The 16,104-nt window shown below is 32.8% G+C and overlaps 2 protein-coding genes across 2 annotated transcripts; both read right to left on the bottom strand.

Moving 5' to 3' along the window:
* LOC104890336 (putative pectinesterase/pectinesterase inhibitor 22) lies at nt 1-2,900 on the bottom strand. Its single transcript, XM_010675778.4, has 2 exons — nt 1,546-2,900; nt 1-743 (listed from the first exon to the last, which is right to left on the bottom strand). The coding sequence occupies exons 1-2, from the start codon at nt 2,576-2,578 to the stop codon at nt 73-75; spliced, it is 1,704 nt and encodes a 567-aa protein (XP_010674080.2). The 5' UTR covers nt 2,579-2,900; the 3' UTR covers nt 1-72.
* A 228-nt stretch (nt 2,901-3,128) lies between these two features.
* LOC104890337 (F-box/LRR-repeat protein 3) lies at nt 3,129-10,456 on the bottom strand. Its single transcript, XM_010675779.4, has 7 exons — nt 9,526-10,456; nt 8,677-8,802; nt 6,541-6,645; nt 5,526-5,925; nt 5,284-5,413; nt 3,993-4,287; nt 3,129-3,400 (listed from the first exon to the last, which is right to left on the bottom strand). The coding sequence occupies exons 1-7, from the start codon at nt 10,156-10,158 to the stop codon at nt 3,155-3,157; spliced, it is 1,935 nt and encodes a 644-aa protein (XP_010674081.1). The 5' UTR covers nt 10,159-10,456; the 3' UTR covers nt 3,129-3,154.
* Nucleotides 10,457-16,104: the final 5,648 nt, after the last annotated feature.

Below are 16,104 nucleotides of genomic sequence, written 5' to 3'. Positions count from 1 at the left end.
TAATAATAATAATGAATCTTAAATCACGAAATAATTACTGTACAACAATATTTTTATACATCCAACAATTATCTAATTACTCAAACCAGCTGAGAATTTGACACCTGTTGCTGGCAACCATGACATGCCATCAATAAATTGTCCAACAGTAAAAAATACAGCCTCAGAAACATCTCGAATATTGTGAAACCCAGGCCACTTAACACGGCCCACTAACGAAGATCCAGGCCCATAATTCCTATACTCTCCAAAATACAAAGTGTTTAAACCATAGTTCCCATACCACTCCAACCAACCTCTAGGTTGGACCGTAGCACTCAAATAAGTGTTCATATAAACTACTCTAGAATAGGGCTTCCAAGGCCGGCCCAAATAAGCAGGCTGATTAGCATAAACATAGCTGCTTTGGATTGAAAAGCCCGTACTTTGATGTGGGCTTTTTCGTCCTTGGGCTGCGATTGTAACCTTTTGGAGTGGAAGTGGGGTCCGGCTATAAATTTTGCAGTTTTGGATCACAGCGGCCCCATTACCAAAGATGAAGTCGATGGTGCCATATATGTTACAATCCCTATAGAATTGTCGAAGGGAGTGGGCATAGAGCGTGTCTTGGTATCCTTCCATACTACATCGGTAAAAAGCCGATTGGTCGGAATCGACTCGTAAAGCTACCGCTTGTTGGTTCTTGGGACCGGCGGTGTTTCGGAAGGTGATATCTTTTGCTATGAAGCCTTTGCCGGAGACAGCTGCATGTAAACAACGTAACATAAGGTCTTCAATATAACAATAGGTGAATAGGGTACGTATTTATTAAAGAAGTTATGATAGAGTTAAATTATACTCCTCCTGGTCAACTTTTACCATTAACATTTTTCATTATCTATGAGCGTAGATAATAAGACAAGTCCAATAACATATACTCTCTCTGTCCCATTTTATAGTTCCCGTTTCATTTTGGGCACTTATAATGGGAGTTGTTATGTATTTTGGAATTATTGTCATTAATTAAAAATGAAAAAAATTAGAACCTTAAATGGGTATGCCTTATCTTATCTGATTTTAGCTTATCTTATCTTATCTGATCTGATCTTATCTTATCTTATAAGATCTTAAATAAGTTAAAATAAGTTGAACAGAACGGGGCCTAAATATAACGCTTTTGTCACAATATACACTAAAAAAGATTAGTTCAATACAAGAAACGAATTTCCTAACAAATTGCATTTAACATACTTCCTCCGTTTCTGAATAAGTGCAACATTTGCATAGTGTTTACTATTCACACTTTAAACTTTAATTAGCTTCGGTGATTTACATTTTAGGAAAAACATAGTCATGTGGGATCTTGTTAGATTCGTCCGAATGTGAATTTTTTTAATATCAACTTTTATAATTTTTACTTATTGATAATTGAAGATATTAATGGTTAAAATAATGCATTGGCAAACGTGAAAACAAGAAATGTTGCACTTATTTAGAAACGGAGGAAGTATATAATAACATTTGCACATGTAAATCAATAAAACCAACTTTGTTGATAAAACGTACCGAAAGTAGCAGTTCGAAAGGTGGTCCAGCCTTGCATGAAATTTCTATTGCTAGAGATAACAGTAGCTCCAATTCCATCCCCAATCAACATAACATTTGTCTTCTTCTTCTTCATATCAATGTTTTCATTATAAACTCCCTTCTTCACATAAATAACATATCTCCTATTACTATGATTTGGAGCATCATCAATTGCTTCACCAATCGATCGATATTTCCCACTTCCATCTAAAGAAACAACCACATCTACATGCATTCCCTTACTTGTAGACGAAGAAACCACAAGTTCTTTGTCACTCTTATTCATCCAATTTGGAAAATTATCTTGATCATCATCCATATTATTTTTCCTACTATTATTCTTATCATGATTCGTATTATTACGATTATTATTGTTGTTATTATTATTGTAACGATTATGTCTAGGGGGTCTAAAGGGTAGTGCATGCAATTGGGTGTATAAAATTAAAACATTGCTTATAAGTTGCGTTACTTGTGTTAAACTACCCTTGATGTTATTTCTAACATTTTGGTTTGTACCATCGAACCCTTCCAGGCAAGTATCTTGGTTACCAACCGCGGCACTTAGCCATGCCTTGAGGTCTCCTCCATGTTCATGGAGCGATCCGCGAGCTCGAATCTCCCTCATTTCGGCGAGAGACCATGCAAGCTCCGTCACAGAGTAGTCAAGGAGCTCCTTACAGTCCTCCACTGCAATTTGCTCACGAGTAGAGGATGAAGAAAGGGAACTAAAATCGGAAACTTTTCTTATTGCTTGTTGAACTTCATTAAGAGTGGCTTCTAGGGCGGCTCTGAGGATCGAACTAGCGTTTCGAGGGCCATTTGGAAGCCTAGATTCAACATTAGAGAGGCAAGAAACTTCATCCTCTATGTTGGCACATACTTGAGATATCATATTTTGCATAATTTTTTCTGGGATATAGTTATAATGATTGGTTTTTTCATTGTAAGAGGCATTATTAAGAGAAGGCAAAAGTAGTATTAGAATGAAAAATGGTAGTACATTGTACATTTTTGTTAAGAGTAAAGTGTGGATTGTAGGAAAGCAATGATCATAAGGGTTGATTTAGGCCTAATGTGTGTATGTTATTAACTTATTATAGGATAAAAAGGGTAAGAAATATACTGCATGAAAATAAGGAATAATGTTTGCCAACTAAGGAAAAGGTTCTTTTGGAGTAGGTCATGATAATTGTTAAACGTTATGCTTTTACCCCTACAAAAGTTTAGTTAGTTCGCATTTAGGTGAAAGGTTGAAGCTAATTCTATGCTTTGCTTGATGCCTTGATAGGAATGGTGGTCTGTCATCATTGGCTTCATGATCCTTCTTGTAACTTTTGGGAGCTTCTATTTTATATCCTATTTTTTCTTCTTAAAATGACTGTTCATCTTAAGTGCACAATAGTGTACAAGAATATATAATTAATATTTTATGTGACACAAGATAAGCATATACGTACACGAGAGAAATATCACTTCAAGCACATAGAGAATAGATGAATGTAGGTTTTTTCTTTTCTAAAAAAAAAAAGGCCTTCTAAATAATTAGGTTAGCTCCAAAATGAAAGCTAAATTAATATATATATTTCTAATCCCATCTAATTTTACATCCTTTTAGCCACAAAAACTGAAGTAACTCATGGGAAAGGGAGGTTTTAAAAGAACCAACTAATTTGAGCTTTTTAAGTTGGATACAACATGCCCTAAGAGCTAGCTCCAATCCTCTTGCTGATACATTAGTTAGGGGAACCAGATTTGCATCTTGGAGGCATGTAAGTTTACTCAGCAACATCCATAAGGCGGTATCGGAAATGACACAATGGCCAATATTTATCTGCCAATTACATGAAAAATATTATAACATCAATTGTCTAGGTCTAGATGGTAAGATAGGTAATAATGTGAAAATTAAATAGTATAATGTCTAACAGAAGTACCAATACGCGCACATAATATTTTAATTGGAGTATCAGGTTACATGAAAATAAAGATATTAAGTGCTATACTTTTCATTGTTATTAGCTAAATCCTCCTTGATGCCAAAATTTTAACGATGTACCTTATTCATGACACAATCGACCTTTCATTTGAAGCACTGTATGATCAAGTCATGGTGCGACTTATCATTTCTCTATTATATATACAATATCAATAATCAATTGACAATATGCTTTTCCATATTACTCCTTTAAGTCTCTAATTAACTAATGGTGTCGCGTATTGCATATGTAAATTTGAATTGTAGAGTTATTGGAATAGAGGAATGAAATCATACGCTTCAATGGAGGGTGTTATTGTGGTAACCAGCTAAATGACGTTCACTAAACTATTAGTTCGATTCCTAAAACAAAATTGTAAACACCATCTTAAATTAAACAAAGAAACGTGAAAAAATTATGACAACTTCAATTTAAATGCGAGATTACCTCGCGCAGGTTCTTGCAGTAGTTGGCAAGAGCCCAGAAACCTGCATCTTGAATGTTCACGCAATGCTTTAGATCTAACACCGACAATACCGTGCACCCAGCCGCAACGGCTTGCAAGCCAACACCAGTGACATTCATTAGAGCGCGCATCTCGAGGACGTACAACTCCTCTAGTCTACCGATGTACTCCATTCCTTTGTCAGTCAAACTGTTGCAATATGAGATGTTGAGCTTCTTCAATTTCTTGCACCCATTTGACAATGCAGCCATTCCTTCATCTCCAATATTTGGGCATCTGTATCCAACAATTTTAATTTTGAGAGGACCATGCAAAAATAATTTTGATAATGTATCCAACAATTATATATGTTTGTACTCTAGAACATATGACTTTTGTTGCCTTATGACCTTTGACCATGATATTAATTCAATGTAAGAAATCCCAAATGCGAATAAAGTGTGAGCTTTTTTTAAAAAAAAATATTATAATTGATCAACAGATCAAGCAATGGATCTGTTTGGCAATACTAGTTGAATAGAAGTTGAAACTGATAAGGTACTAATTAACTTAAGTGTTTGGCAAAATTAGTTGCTTATGTTGATAGATTATTTTGGTAAATTAGTTATTATCAAAATTTTAGTCACCTGATTTTGATAAGTTAAATTTTAACTTACCAATTTCAGTCATAAACTCATTTTAATCACCTAAAATTTTAATTTAGGTGCTTCCCAAGCAACACTAATTATTTTAGCACCTAAAATGCTTCCATAAACATAGCCAATAATTGTTTTATGTATTAATATGAAAAATACCCGTAAGATCAGTTTTATCAGTAATTGTCAATATTGATCATCAAATGAGTTTCATTCCATTGGAAACAGTTTCAGTGAGTTAGATTTTTTCTTTTTGAGAAGAGACGCGGGAAATTGTTTTATTAAGCTAAATGAACTTAATAATATACTCATGTGTTCTTCAATAGTTGTTCAACTTCTTTTGTCAGGTTTCCAAGAGCATCATGACATAAGTATTTTCAATTTTGTATATACAAATTGAACAAGATATTATCCTATATGATGATATTTAATTAGTATCGGAAAAACTGGCCTCAACACGATAAACTATTGAGTTGGTGCACCCAACACCATGAACTTTGACTAGTAGTCAAAATATCGCCAAATTTCACAAATTGTAACCTTGAAAAGAGAAGCAGAACAACTATTGGGATAAGAATATACTGAGGCTAAGTACATACTAATTAACAAACGAATGGCAAAAGGTATGGGTGTATACCGGTATAAATCGAGTTCAGATATCTTCATACAGTTGGAAGCAATATAGAACAATCCATTGTCTGATATATTCTCACAAAGGCCTAACTTTAAGAATTGGAGTTCTGTACACCTAGACAAGAAACCAAGAGCTGCAAAACAAACCTAATTCTAATCAACAATACAAGAAACTCATAACTTACTGTGAAAATCAATCAGAACCATAAAAGTATACTACTTAATGACAAAAACAAAAACTCTTACCAGTATCATTTATTCCACAGCAATCCGTAAGATCAAGCTCCTGAAGATGAGCACAAGAATAACCAAGCAATTTCATATTCTTTTCAGTGACAGAAGCACAAGACTCCAGCTTCAGGCACTGCAGTTTCCTACATGAGCCTGCGATTGCTGCAATCGCGTCGTCAGTGACAGTATCACAGCATGAAAGATTAAGGGATCTTAAGTTGCAGCAGCCTGTTACTAGTCGTATGATGTAAATGTCCCTTAGTCCTATGCATTTACTTAGTCCGATTTCGACGAGAGATGTGAAATTTTTCGTAATAGTTTGGAAAGTAGCATGAGAAACTCGAGCTCCATCGACTTTGAATACATTTAGGTGTTTTAAGTTCTTCAATGCACAAAGAAGATCAGATGTGAGGTCCTGTGAAAACATAGTCATAGGAGTTAAAGGAACACAATGTGTACTTCACATAATACTAGAGGGAACAGTTTCATTATATATATATCTCGTCACATATGAGTATATGACAATAGCCTAATAGGCCACTTCCTAAATGTTGTGAGTTAAAATCAAACATTTCCATATTTGATTTAAGAATACTCCCTCGATTTCCAACAATAAGTCAAACTTTACCAGTTCTATCGCTTTATTTTTTAACTATGCGAGTTTATATGAATCATGATTATGTTAACATGTAGGATATTATTAGATTTATTTAAATATATATTATTATAGCATAAACTTTTTATAATTTGGCTGATACATAATTAGAGTAATTAACAATCAAAGACGTGTATTGATGATGGGTCGTAAAAGTTAAAGTGCTATAATTATGGGAAATAAACGAATCTATTCGTAAATCGACGGCTTTAGTAAAACTTTTTTTTAATTAAAACTTAGATGATGAAAATTCGTAATCACATTTTAGCTTAATCTCTTATATATGGGTTATATATGACCTAAATTAACGTACAAAGAGGAAGGAAATAAAGAACGACGAAGAGGAAGGTTTCCCACGGTTTAAACAGTACTCACGACCAGACAATGACTTGCATTCAGCTGTTGCAGTTGACGATGTCCTCTAACCAATGAACATAAGCCAGCAGAAGTAACACGATCACACCTTGACATATCTACTACCTGTAACCACATAGCACAACTTGGTAAGCATTCAATTGGTTGTTAACTTGTTATGAAATTCATAATAATGATGTTATCCTTTTTCTTTAAGTACTGGCTTTTTAAAGTCTCAGTTTATTATGAGGGAAAAAGGAAACAATATGTCACATATATGATATACTAACATAGTAACATGTGAGCTCATTTGAATTTGTCCACATGTGAGTTTGTCCTACATTGAAAAAAGAAAAAGAAGATGACTAACATATAAGTTTAATAGACTACTTTTCTTATTGCAAATTGGTTTTAGGATAGAACCTCATCTAAACTTGTGTGTGGTCACTCTCTGTTCTGGTGTGGATCACCTGTGTGTGCAGGCCCCATTATATATCTCTGATGGTATATATCAAAAAAGACGGTCTTGGGCCATTGTTGTTCAGTATTGTTCACCACATGTAAGGGTGTTATTTAACATCTTTAGATGACTTCACATGTGACTTGTGAGGGAGCAGTGGTTCAATTAAGCTAAGTGAGGTTACAAAATTACTTCCATGTACGTACTTATTGTACATTTAGCTATTCTCAAATCCTTTTGCTCCATTGTATTTTTGTATTATTAGTGTGGATAGCTACAATTCGTGGACTCTTTAAGCCCTATCATATTTTAGACGTAAGTAATTAAGAATATGCTTAATTCCTGATATGATCCCATGACATGTGGACCTTTATTATGTATGTAATATTATATCATTATATGTAGTAGTAGTTAGTTCCATTTTTTTGGTTATGAACATGAGTTTCTTCCTTTACAGATGCAGAGACGCTATGTGACTTTGCCCTCCCCATTAAATATTTCAGATACCACCCCACACTATTCTATATTATCCTATCGAAGTTGTTTAATTGACTTCACTAAAGGCAAAAGCTAAACTCAAAGTAAATACCAAAGACAAGCATAAAGTCACTCTATACCTTTTATTGTAATATCAGATTCAATAAATATGATATACTCCTAATAAGTTTGATTGTTTTTAATAGTATAGTAGTATTGGTTGTTTAATTGGATTTATATAGTTATATAACATATTTAACCCAATAGAGTCACCTAAAAACTGACACTAGCTTGCAAATTAATTGTAATCATGTAATGCCAAACGAGTATCCCACTTGTTAAACATCGCCCCCAAATTACTTAAAATCGTCCCAACTCCCCTCTAAAAGTACTATTATACCCTTACGATATTTTTTGATTTTTTACTACAACTTAACTCCTCCTCTAATTCATATTCTCTCTCATTTTCGCCATCACCAACGACGAGCACCACCGACAAACACAAAATTCCGACCAGCACAAAATTTCGGCAAGGTAATTTTTTTTTTCACGAATGTCATGGACTAACGTGTGGCCTGGACGTTGTGTCCATGGACACAACGTCTGACACAACTTCTTGGACAAACATTGTGTACATGGACACAACTTCCAGGCCACACGTTAACCCATGAAATTCGTTAAAAAAAATTACCTTGCTAGAAAAAAAATTACGCCGTTGGAAGACATTGTTGTCGTCGGTGGTGATCGTCGGTGGACTGGAGGTAGCAATTGGTGGTTAGTGATTTTAGGTGGTGGTGGGAGAGAGTTGTAAAAACAACCAAGGGTATAGTGGTACATTTACATGGTAGTTGGGGCGATTTTAAGTAATTTCAAAACGATGAATAGAAATTTAGTTAGGGAGAGAGTACATGTAATAGTATAAAACAATCTTTAAATAGTATTATCATAAAATATTTGACTTGACTAACCATGTACTACAATTTTTCCAGATATATAATCGTATAAATAGATATTTTACAATGATATGGATAACAGTGGATTTTGTTAATTATGTAAGTACTATAACTATAGATAATCTATGCATAGAATTAATCGATTGTTGTTACAACTAATTCGTTTGAATTTACTACGAAAATATTATATTTGAAAGATTTATGCCAAAGTTGCCCATCTACTTTATTAAGCTTCGTAAAATAAAGTCAACTACAAAAAAAACTAACCTTAAGTGAAGGGCAACCATTTCCAAGCGAATGCAACCCTGAATCATCCACCAAAACACATCCCACCATTATCAAACTCTCCAGCTCTTGTAGCACCGCAATCGAATGCAACGACTGACTCGTTATCTGCACCCAAAAACAAAATTAAAAAACCATAACATACTCACTCATGACTCATCATTTAGTTTTTTATTTAAAAGATACTGAATAAGAATGTGCTATTATGATTTCAAACACCCCGCTATGATGAAAGTGATAGGTACACTTGCTTTTAGTAGAAAAAATACCCTAGACAATTATGGTACTTCCACCATTTGATCAAATTACTAGCTACAATTCAAAAATTCCACTATTTATTTATGAGATTTGACCATGCATTATTTAGTATTAGAGAAAATCAAATGTTATAATGTAATATATTGTAAGATTCTTCTCGATGCATACTTTCATAAAATCAAATTTTTATACTTTACTCTAATACACAATTAAATATATATTAATAGTCAAAATAGCGTACCGGCAAGCGTGAAAGTCAAAGTGTAACGAGTAAAAAGGAACGGGAAAGTATATCATATGTGGCGCATCTAATTACTACCTCCATTTGATAATACATATACCAATTTTGTATGGCACAGAAACCAATGGTCCAAAAAGAGTGTGTTGTCATATTGCTTTTTAAACTCGTGTGAATATGTTTTAAAAGAAGGGATATATTGTGAAACATCAAATTAAAAGAGAAACATTCGAAAGAGAAAAAGGTACATGTATTGTGAAATACATGTAGTATATATTTATAAACGGCATGACAAAAAAACAATTAAAAATAACTCATCAAAAGTCAAAACCAACCTTGAGGGAAGATACATCGAGGAATTTCAAACCCAAACACTTGGTAGCAAGAAGACCAATCCCAAGATCAGTAATCTCCAAGCACCATTTCAAGCTCACACTTTGTAATCCAACGCACCCAACCGCAATATGCGCTAACCCAACATCACCGACCTTCAAACACTTATCCAAAATAACCTCCTTCAACCCTGAAGCGCACGACATCGCGAGAGCTTCCCTATCCCCGAACCTCCTGCACCAGTACGACACATCGAGGGCCTCGAGCTTCTCGCAAGAGCGTACGAGATTCTCGAGCCCCGCATATGTGAGGCCTGACGCACGGCTAAGCGAAAGGGTCCTCACACAACGATGGCGTAGAAACGGGCAGATGGCGAAGGCGAAGGAATCGTCGATGCGCGGGCAGAGGGAGAGGTCGAGCGTATGGACCGAGGGGAGTTTATGTAGGAGAGATAGAATGATTGACGGGTGGAGTGGCTGAAGGCGGGTTCGAGACAATGAATCGATGCGATGGAAGACGATACATGCTTGTCCAAACGATTTGCGATCTTTGGGGTCTAGGAGGTGGGAGTGGATTCGAGCTAGGAGGTCATCGGTTAAGAGAGTGAGGAGTAAGGAAGAACATTGTCTAGTCATTTTTTTTGAACCATTTTTGTTAGGAGAGATCAAAAGATGATAAAACTATATTTGTTTGTTTCGATCTTACGGAATTTGAGTGAAATGGATGCGAGATTCGTACGGTATTTAGATGAAAGAAGTAAAGACAGCGTGGGACCCAGTAACGTGCGAAGTACCGTACCTATCTCCATGAATTATCATGGAAATATGGAATTCTTCAATATGTAGTCTGTTAATTAAACTGTTATTATGGCATATGCCTTTCTTTCTTTCCCCATTTAAAAGTCCACCCTGAAGTCTACCACATGGGACCATATGGCCACTTGTGCTTCCAATCTTCTATGCACTTGTCTAATAAATAAACTTATGCTTTACCATAAATCAAACACTATTTTGCAGTTTGCACTTTGAAGAGTACTCTAGAAGGTTTAATTTCCAACGTAACGAATATATGGTGTTTTAAATTTTCGATAGCGTAGAAGCTTAATATCATTGTGAACTATAAAATAATCTAATCTATCAGATAACATACATTGAGTAGAAATATGCAACACACAATATTTTTTTGAATTTGATTGGATTACAACTTTACCGAATCTAAGCTTATTTGGTAGTATGGAGGAGATGAGGCAATTTGTGGCTTATTTGATCGAACCTTCTTAAATTCCTTGGATGATCTATCTGTTAGAGATTAATCTAGAAAATTCTAAGGGCATGTTCTCCCCCAGCTTATTTTCAGTTCAGCTCCATTCTTTTATAACCATTTTGTTAAATATTATTATTATGTTACTAATTACTCTTATTATTATTATTATTATTATTATTATTATTATTATTATTATCATTATTATTATCATTATTATTATTATTATTTAAATATACATCATTACTATTAAGTATTATTATTATTGTTGTTTCTATATATTATTTTTTTTATTATAGCTTTACTCATTATTATTACTATTATTATTAGGAGGAACATAGTTTAGGTCAAAGCACAAATAAACCCACTTTTTTAGCCCATAAACCAATCAAATCGCATCAAGACGTTTTATGATGTAATTTTCGCGGTCCAACTCAATCATTATTTTTATTACTAAATATTTTTATATTATTAAATCTAATTATTAAAATAGTAATATTAATTTACTTTTTAGATATTATTGTTATTATATATCATCATAGTATTAATATATTAATACAAATAATATAAAATAATTATTATTAATTATTATTATATTATGATTATTAATATTATTTATTTATAACTATCATTTAAAAATATCCAAAATACTATTATATTATTATTCATTATTATTACTTATCATTATAATTATTATTTAATATTCATATTATTATTGTTTAAAATATTATTTATATATTTATTACATTCAATTTAATTTAATTCAATTCATTTCAATTCAATTCAGTTCAGTTCAATTCAGTTCAGTTCAGCTTCAATAAGTTCAGTTCAGTTCATCTCCAATAAGTTCAGTTCAGCTCCAATAAGTTTAGTTCAGTTCAGCTCCAATAAGTTCAGTTCAGTTCAGTTCAGCTATTTTATGCCGAAGAGAACAGGCCCTAAATGTTTAATGAAAAATCTGAGAAAAATATCTAATGAGTATCTAGAATTATCTTGTGAAAAACCTAAGATATTTGAACTTGAAAGAAAAATCTAGAAGCTAGGATACAACATTACAACAACTATAAATATGTGTTGTATGTGCATGAGTACCAAGGGGAGCCAAACAAGTGAGCTCCACACAAGATATTAGGAAAGGTAGAAACAAAAGGTTCTACCAAGGTGAATGAGAGACATGAGCTCTCACAAACACAGTTATACAATTAATTATCAATGAAAATGCAATTTTATGATACTATTCTGGTCCATCAAAACTTCTGTGTGCGCCACAAATTCTATTACTATCTTTTATAGACATGGGCTCGTGGATGACTAGTAGACGAGATAGAATATTCTATTAAAAAAATATCATATCATCTCTTTTAGGATAATTATATCTAAATAATACGACAATTAACATCGCAAAAGTGGTAAGTTTTGATTTTCAACTATATGTCAAAGTTCTAATGTATAGAATTAGAAAGGTACGTATTCTTCTTTAATTTTGAGAGGAAAAAAAAATACCAATATATTTCATTAATTATTATCATGATTCATGAACAATAATATAGCCGTATCTATTAATAAAAAAAGAAATTAAAGTTGGGATTACTTATTTAAAAAAAAAAAAAAGTAGTGTAATAGGAAGGACAACTCTTCACATTTACAAAAAATTTTACATTTCATAGGAATCAAGTCTGAACTACTTAAACTAATAAGTACGCAAAACATGACAAGGAAAACAAAAGAAAAACGTCCTAATGGTCATTTTCTATTTGCATGCCACTCCTCAAGTAGTTAGTAGCTAGTACTAGTAGACCAACTATTGATTGTTAATCATACAAATTGCCATTTATAAAGCACAGGATAATACTTTTTAAAAAGACCATTTTACAAAAAAAAAATTGGGGAAAGCAATCAAGACTGTGGTTAAGTCATGAATTTAATTGTTTATAAACAAAGATCCACTATAGACTTATCACCAAACAGAAGTATTAAGATTTAAGCCCATGGGTTGCTTATCACCTCGCTGAGAAGCAAATGCACCGACAGTTCTGCCTTAAGTACTCCCTCCATCTATTTTTTACAAAAATTAGATTTTACTTTGATAATGTAGAATATTAATCCCTTCATTCTGTATTATACTTTGTAGTTTGTACTTATCATGGTACATAATTCCAAAAGATAAGTTCCTTTTTGTTATCTGTTATTTTTATAAAAGAAAGTAAACATAATGAGAATAATGAGATATTTTTATTGAAAAAGTTGATGTGATAAGAGATAAAGATTTTTATATATATTTGAATGAGAGAGTGAGTGAAAAATGTAATGGAAAAGTGCAGTTGATCTGGTAAGAGATCGTCTACTTTTAATTTAAAATTAGGCACCACTCAAGCTCAATATTGAGAAGAGAACATGCCAACTCTTTTTTAATATTGTGAGTTTGTGACTAGTTTAATCTATTTAGGGACCAGTGTAATATATTTCATGACCAGTTTAATCGATCCAGTAATGATATTCTTTAACCCATTTAGTGACTAGTTTAATCCATTTAGTGACTAATTTAATCCGTTTTGTAAGACTATCGAGTTATTTTTTAAAATTGTTTGTTGTAGTTCGAGAATCAATAAAACAAAGAAAGGAGAAGAGAAAGGATATCTAGAATAGTGTGTTATAGTGAAATGAAATGGGCTTGTTAGAAATAATCAGTATTAGGTTCGTCTAATTTTATGTTAAAATTAGACCGGCTATTCTTATAATTTGTGAAAAAAGTGATGGGTTAAAATATTAGTAGGTAAATTTCAAAGACAAAAGTTCAAGAGAGTAAAAGAAATATGTAAATTTTATTTTGAGACAGAGCTTTACATACAATTTATCCATATGTATATATTCAAAATCAATTTTTAATAATACTACTAATAAAATTATATATATGTATATATATGTATATATATATATATGTATATATATATATATATATAATTGGGTTCATATGAGAACCACCCTTATGGTAAGAACTACCTTATGGTGAGAACCACCTTATCAACCGTTAGATTAATGAGATGAACTAACTCACAACCGTTAGATCACCTCGACTCCTAACACTCTAGGGTCGTGCAATTTCTTTCCATTCCTCTTTCTCTCTCCCATGGGGCGAACGTCTAGCCTAGACGTTTGCCCCATGGAGCGAATGTCCAGGACAGACGTTAGCCCCATGGAGCAAACGTCCAGGCCAGACGTTTGCCTATTTTATGTTAATGCTATTTTTTTTCTCATTTTAGAAAGTTTTTTCTCATTTTAAGTGGTTCTCACGGTTCTCACCATAAGAGAGTTCTCATTAGAACCCAACCCATATATATATATATATATATATATATATATATATATATATATATATATATATATTAATATATATATAATATATATATATAGATTTGGGCTCATATGAGAACACCTATATTATGTGAGAACAAAAATATATGTGAGAATCAACCTGAACCGTTGGATTACTTGAATCTAACGAGTCATATTCCACCCGTACCATTAAAGTGCTCCATCCTTTCCCTTTCCTCAACCTATTCCAAATTTACAAGCTGCAACAAATTTCAACCTCCATCAGAGACTTTCTAAGTTGTTGAGCTTTGCTTAATCTCCATCGAAGCCGCAAAATTCTGGAAACTTAGAGCTTGAAGCTCCATTGCAACTCGGACGAGAATCTTAATCGTCGCACCATTGAAGCTCCACGAAGGCTGGTGATTTTCGTCAAATTTACAAAACTAAGATGTAGAGCTTAAAGCTCCACTGAAGGTGCTTCATTAAAAAGCTATTTTTTTGGGGATTTTGAAACTCTACATTTTTAAACCAATTAGCAGTAGTGATTTTGTATTCTAATCAACTAAAAGTACCAAAATTTCTTCTCAAACGAAATTCATCTTTAATTTGCCCTTGATTGGAGGATTGAAGGAGAAGACAAATGTTAGGGTTTTTAATTTGTAGTGAGATTTTAAACATTTTATTATGTTAAATTTATCGGAAATCGAAGTTGAATTATGCTATTATTTGTGATGAATTTAAACTTTTGGTTCATGTAGATCATGACGAAGTTAATTCGCAAATACTTTACTAATGTTATTATGTTTGTGCTGCAAATCTTGGTTTGGAGATATTGAGTGTATTGCTCCTTAGTTTTTCTAACTTTAATCCCAATCCTATGGTTATCATTTTATCAGCTTATATGCATTGTTTTGAATCATCTTATTCGCCTCCTATGTGCATTTAATTGCTAAAACTATCCAACATAATCATGGAACTACTTTAGTAGTAAGGTAGTCAGCTTCAGAATAATAATTTATTGAGATAATGATTTTTTTGGGTTTTTTGAATAATTATTGGATTGTTCCTCAGTCAATGTACTTACATTAGACACTTGATGTACTTATAGAAGCATCACAATGTACTTAGAAGCATGACACTATATGAAATGCTCTAAACGGAGCTTTTTCTTTCTTATCTAGAATGAATCTGATTCGATTTTCATTTAGGCATATGCCATGAATTTATGCGAAATTGCTGTGTTAATGTTGTATTTTAATTTTTTTAATAAATATGATGTATATATATATGAGAATTAATGTATTTGTAGTGTATTGGTGATGTATATGTAGTAAAGATATGATGTACGTGTGTGATGTAACAAGTGTAATTTATTATTCTCACATATTTTTCTATTCTCACATAATTTTCTATTCTCACATAACTCCTTATTCTCACCGGATATATATATATATATATATATATAACACTTTTGCATTGGAAAACGTAAGAAATCAACTTATAGACAAACTAACTAATACACAATAGACCCAAAATGGCTTAGTAATGGTAAATATGATAAGATTTTGGAGTAATTTGAGAAGCAACCTTCAAATTTGAGATTATTTTAAAATACATCAAAGTTATGATTATTTTGAGAATATGAATGAAAGTTGAAATTATTTATGTCAATTTTACCTTATTTTACGAGACGATACAAGTGTGAGCGCGACACATCACAGCCAAAATGAAGCTTGTGCCAATATTGGACATCATCACTACATTAGCGCAGATGGGCCGCGCGCCTTCATGTGTCCGGGCCAACAAAGAACGATGAAGATTCATGCCACAAAATCTCACTTCAAAGTTAAAACGAACTGGCAAGTTCGAAAACAGGAAAAGGCATGATAATTACCAATTTTCAATCTCATTCCATTTCAATTTTTGGATCTTTCACCCTTGTACCGTAACTCAATTTGACCTTTTTTTTTGGCGTCATTTTCACAAAACATTAACTCCAAATTCGTATA

Source organism: Beta vulgaris, chromosome 4 (assembly GCF_026745355.1).
Source record: "Beta vulgaris subsp. vulgaris cultivar EL10 chromosome 4, EL10.2, whole genome shotgun sequence".
Taxonomy (NCBI): domain Eukaryota; kingdom Viridiplantae; phylum Streptophyta; class Magnoliopsida; order Caryophyllales; family Amaranthaceae; genus Beta; species Beta vulgaris.
The sequence above is the reverse complement of the archived record's forward strand: the minus strand, read 5'-3'. Positions and strand labels throughout refer to the sequence as shown.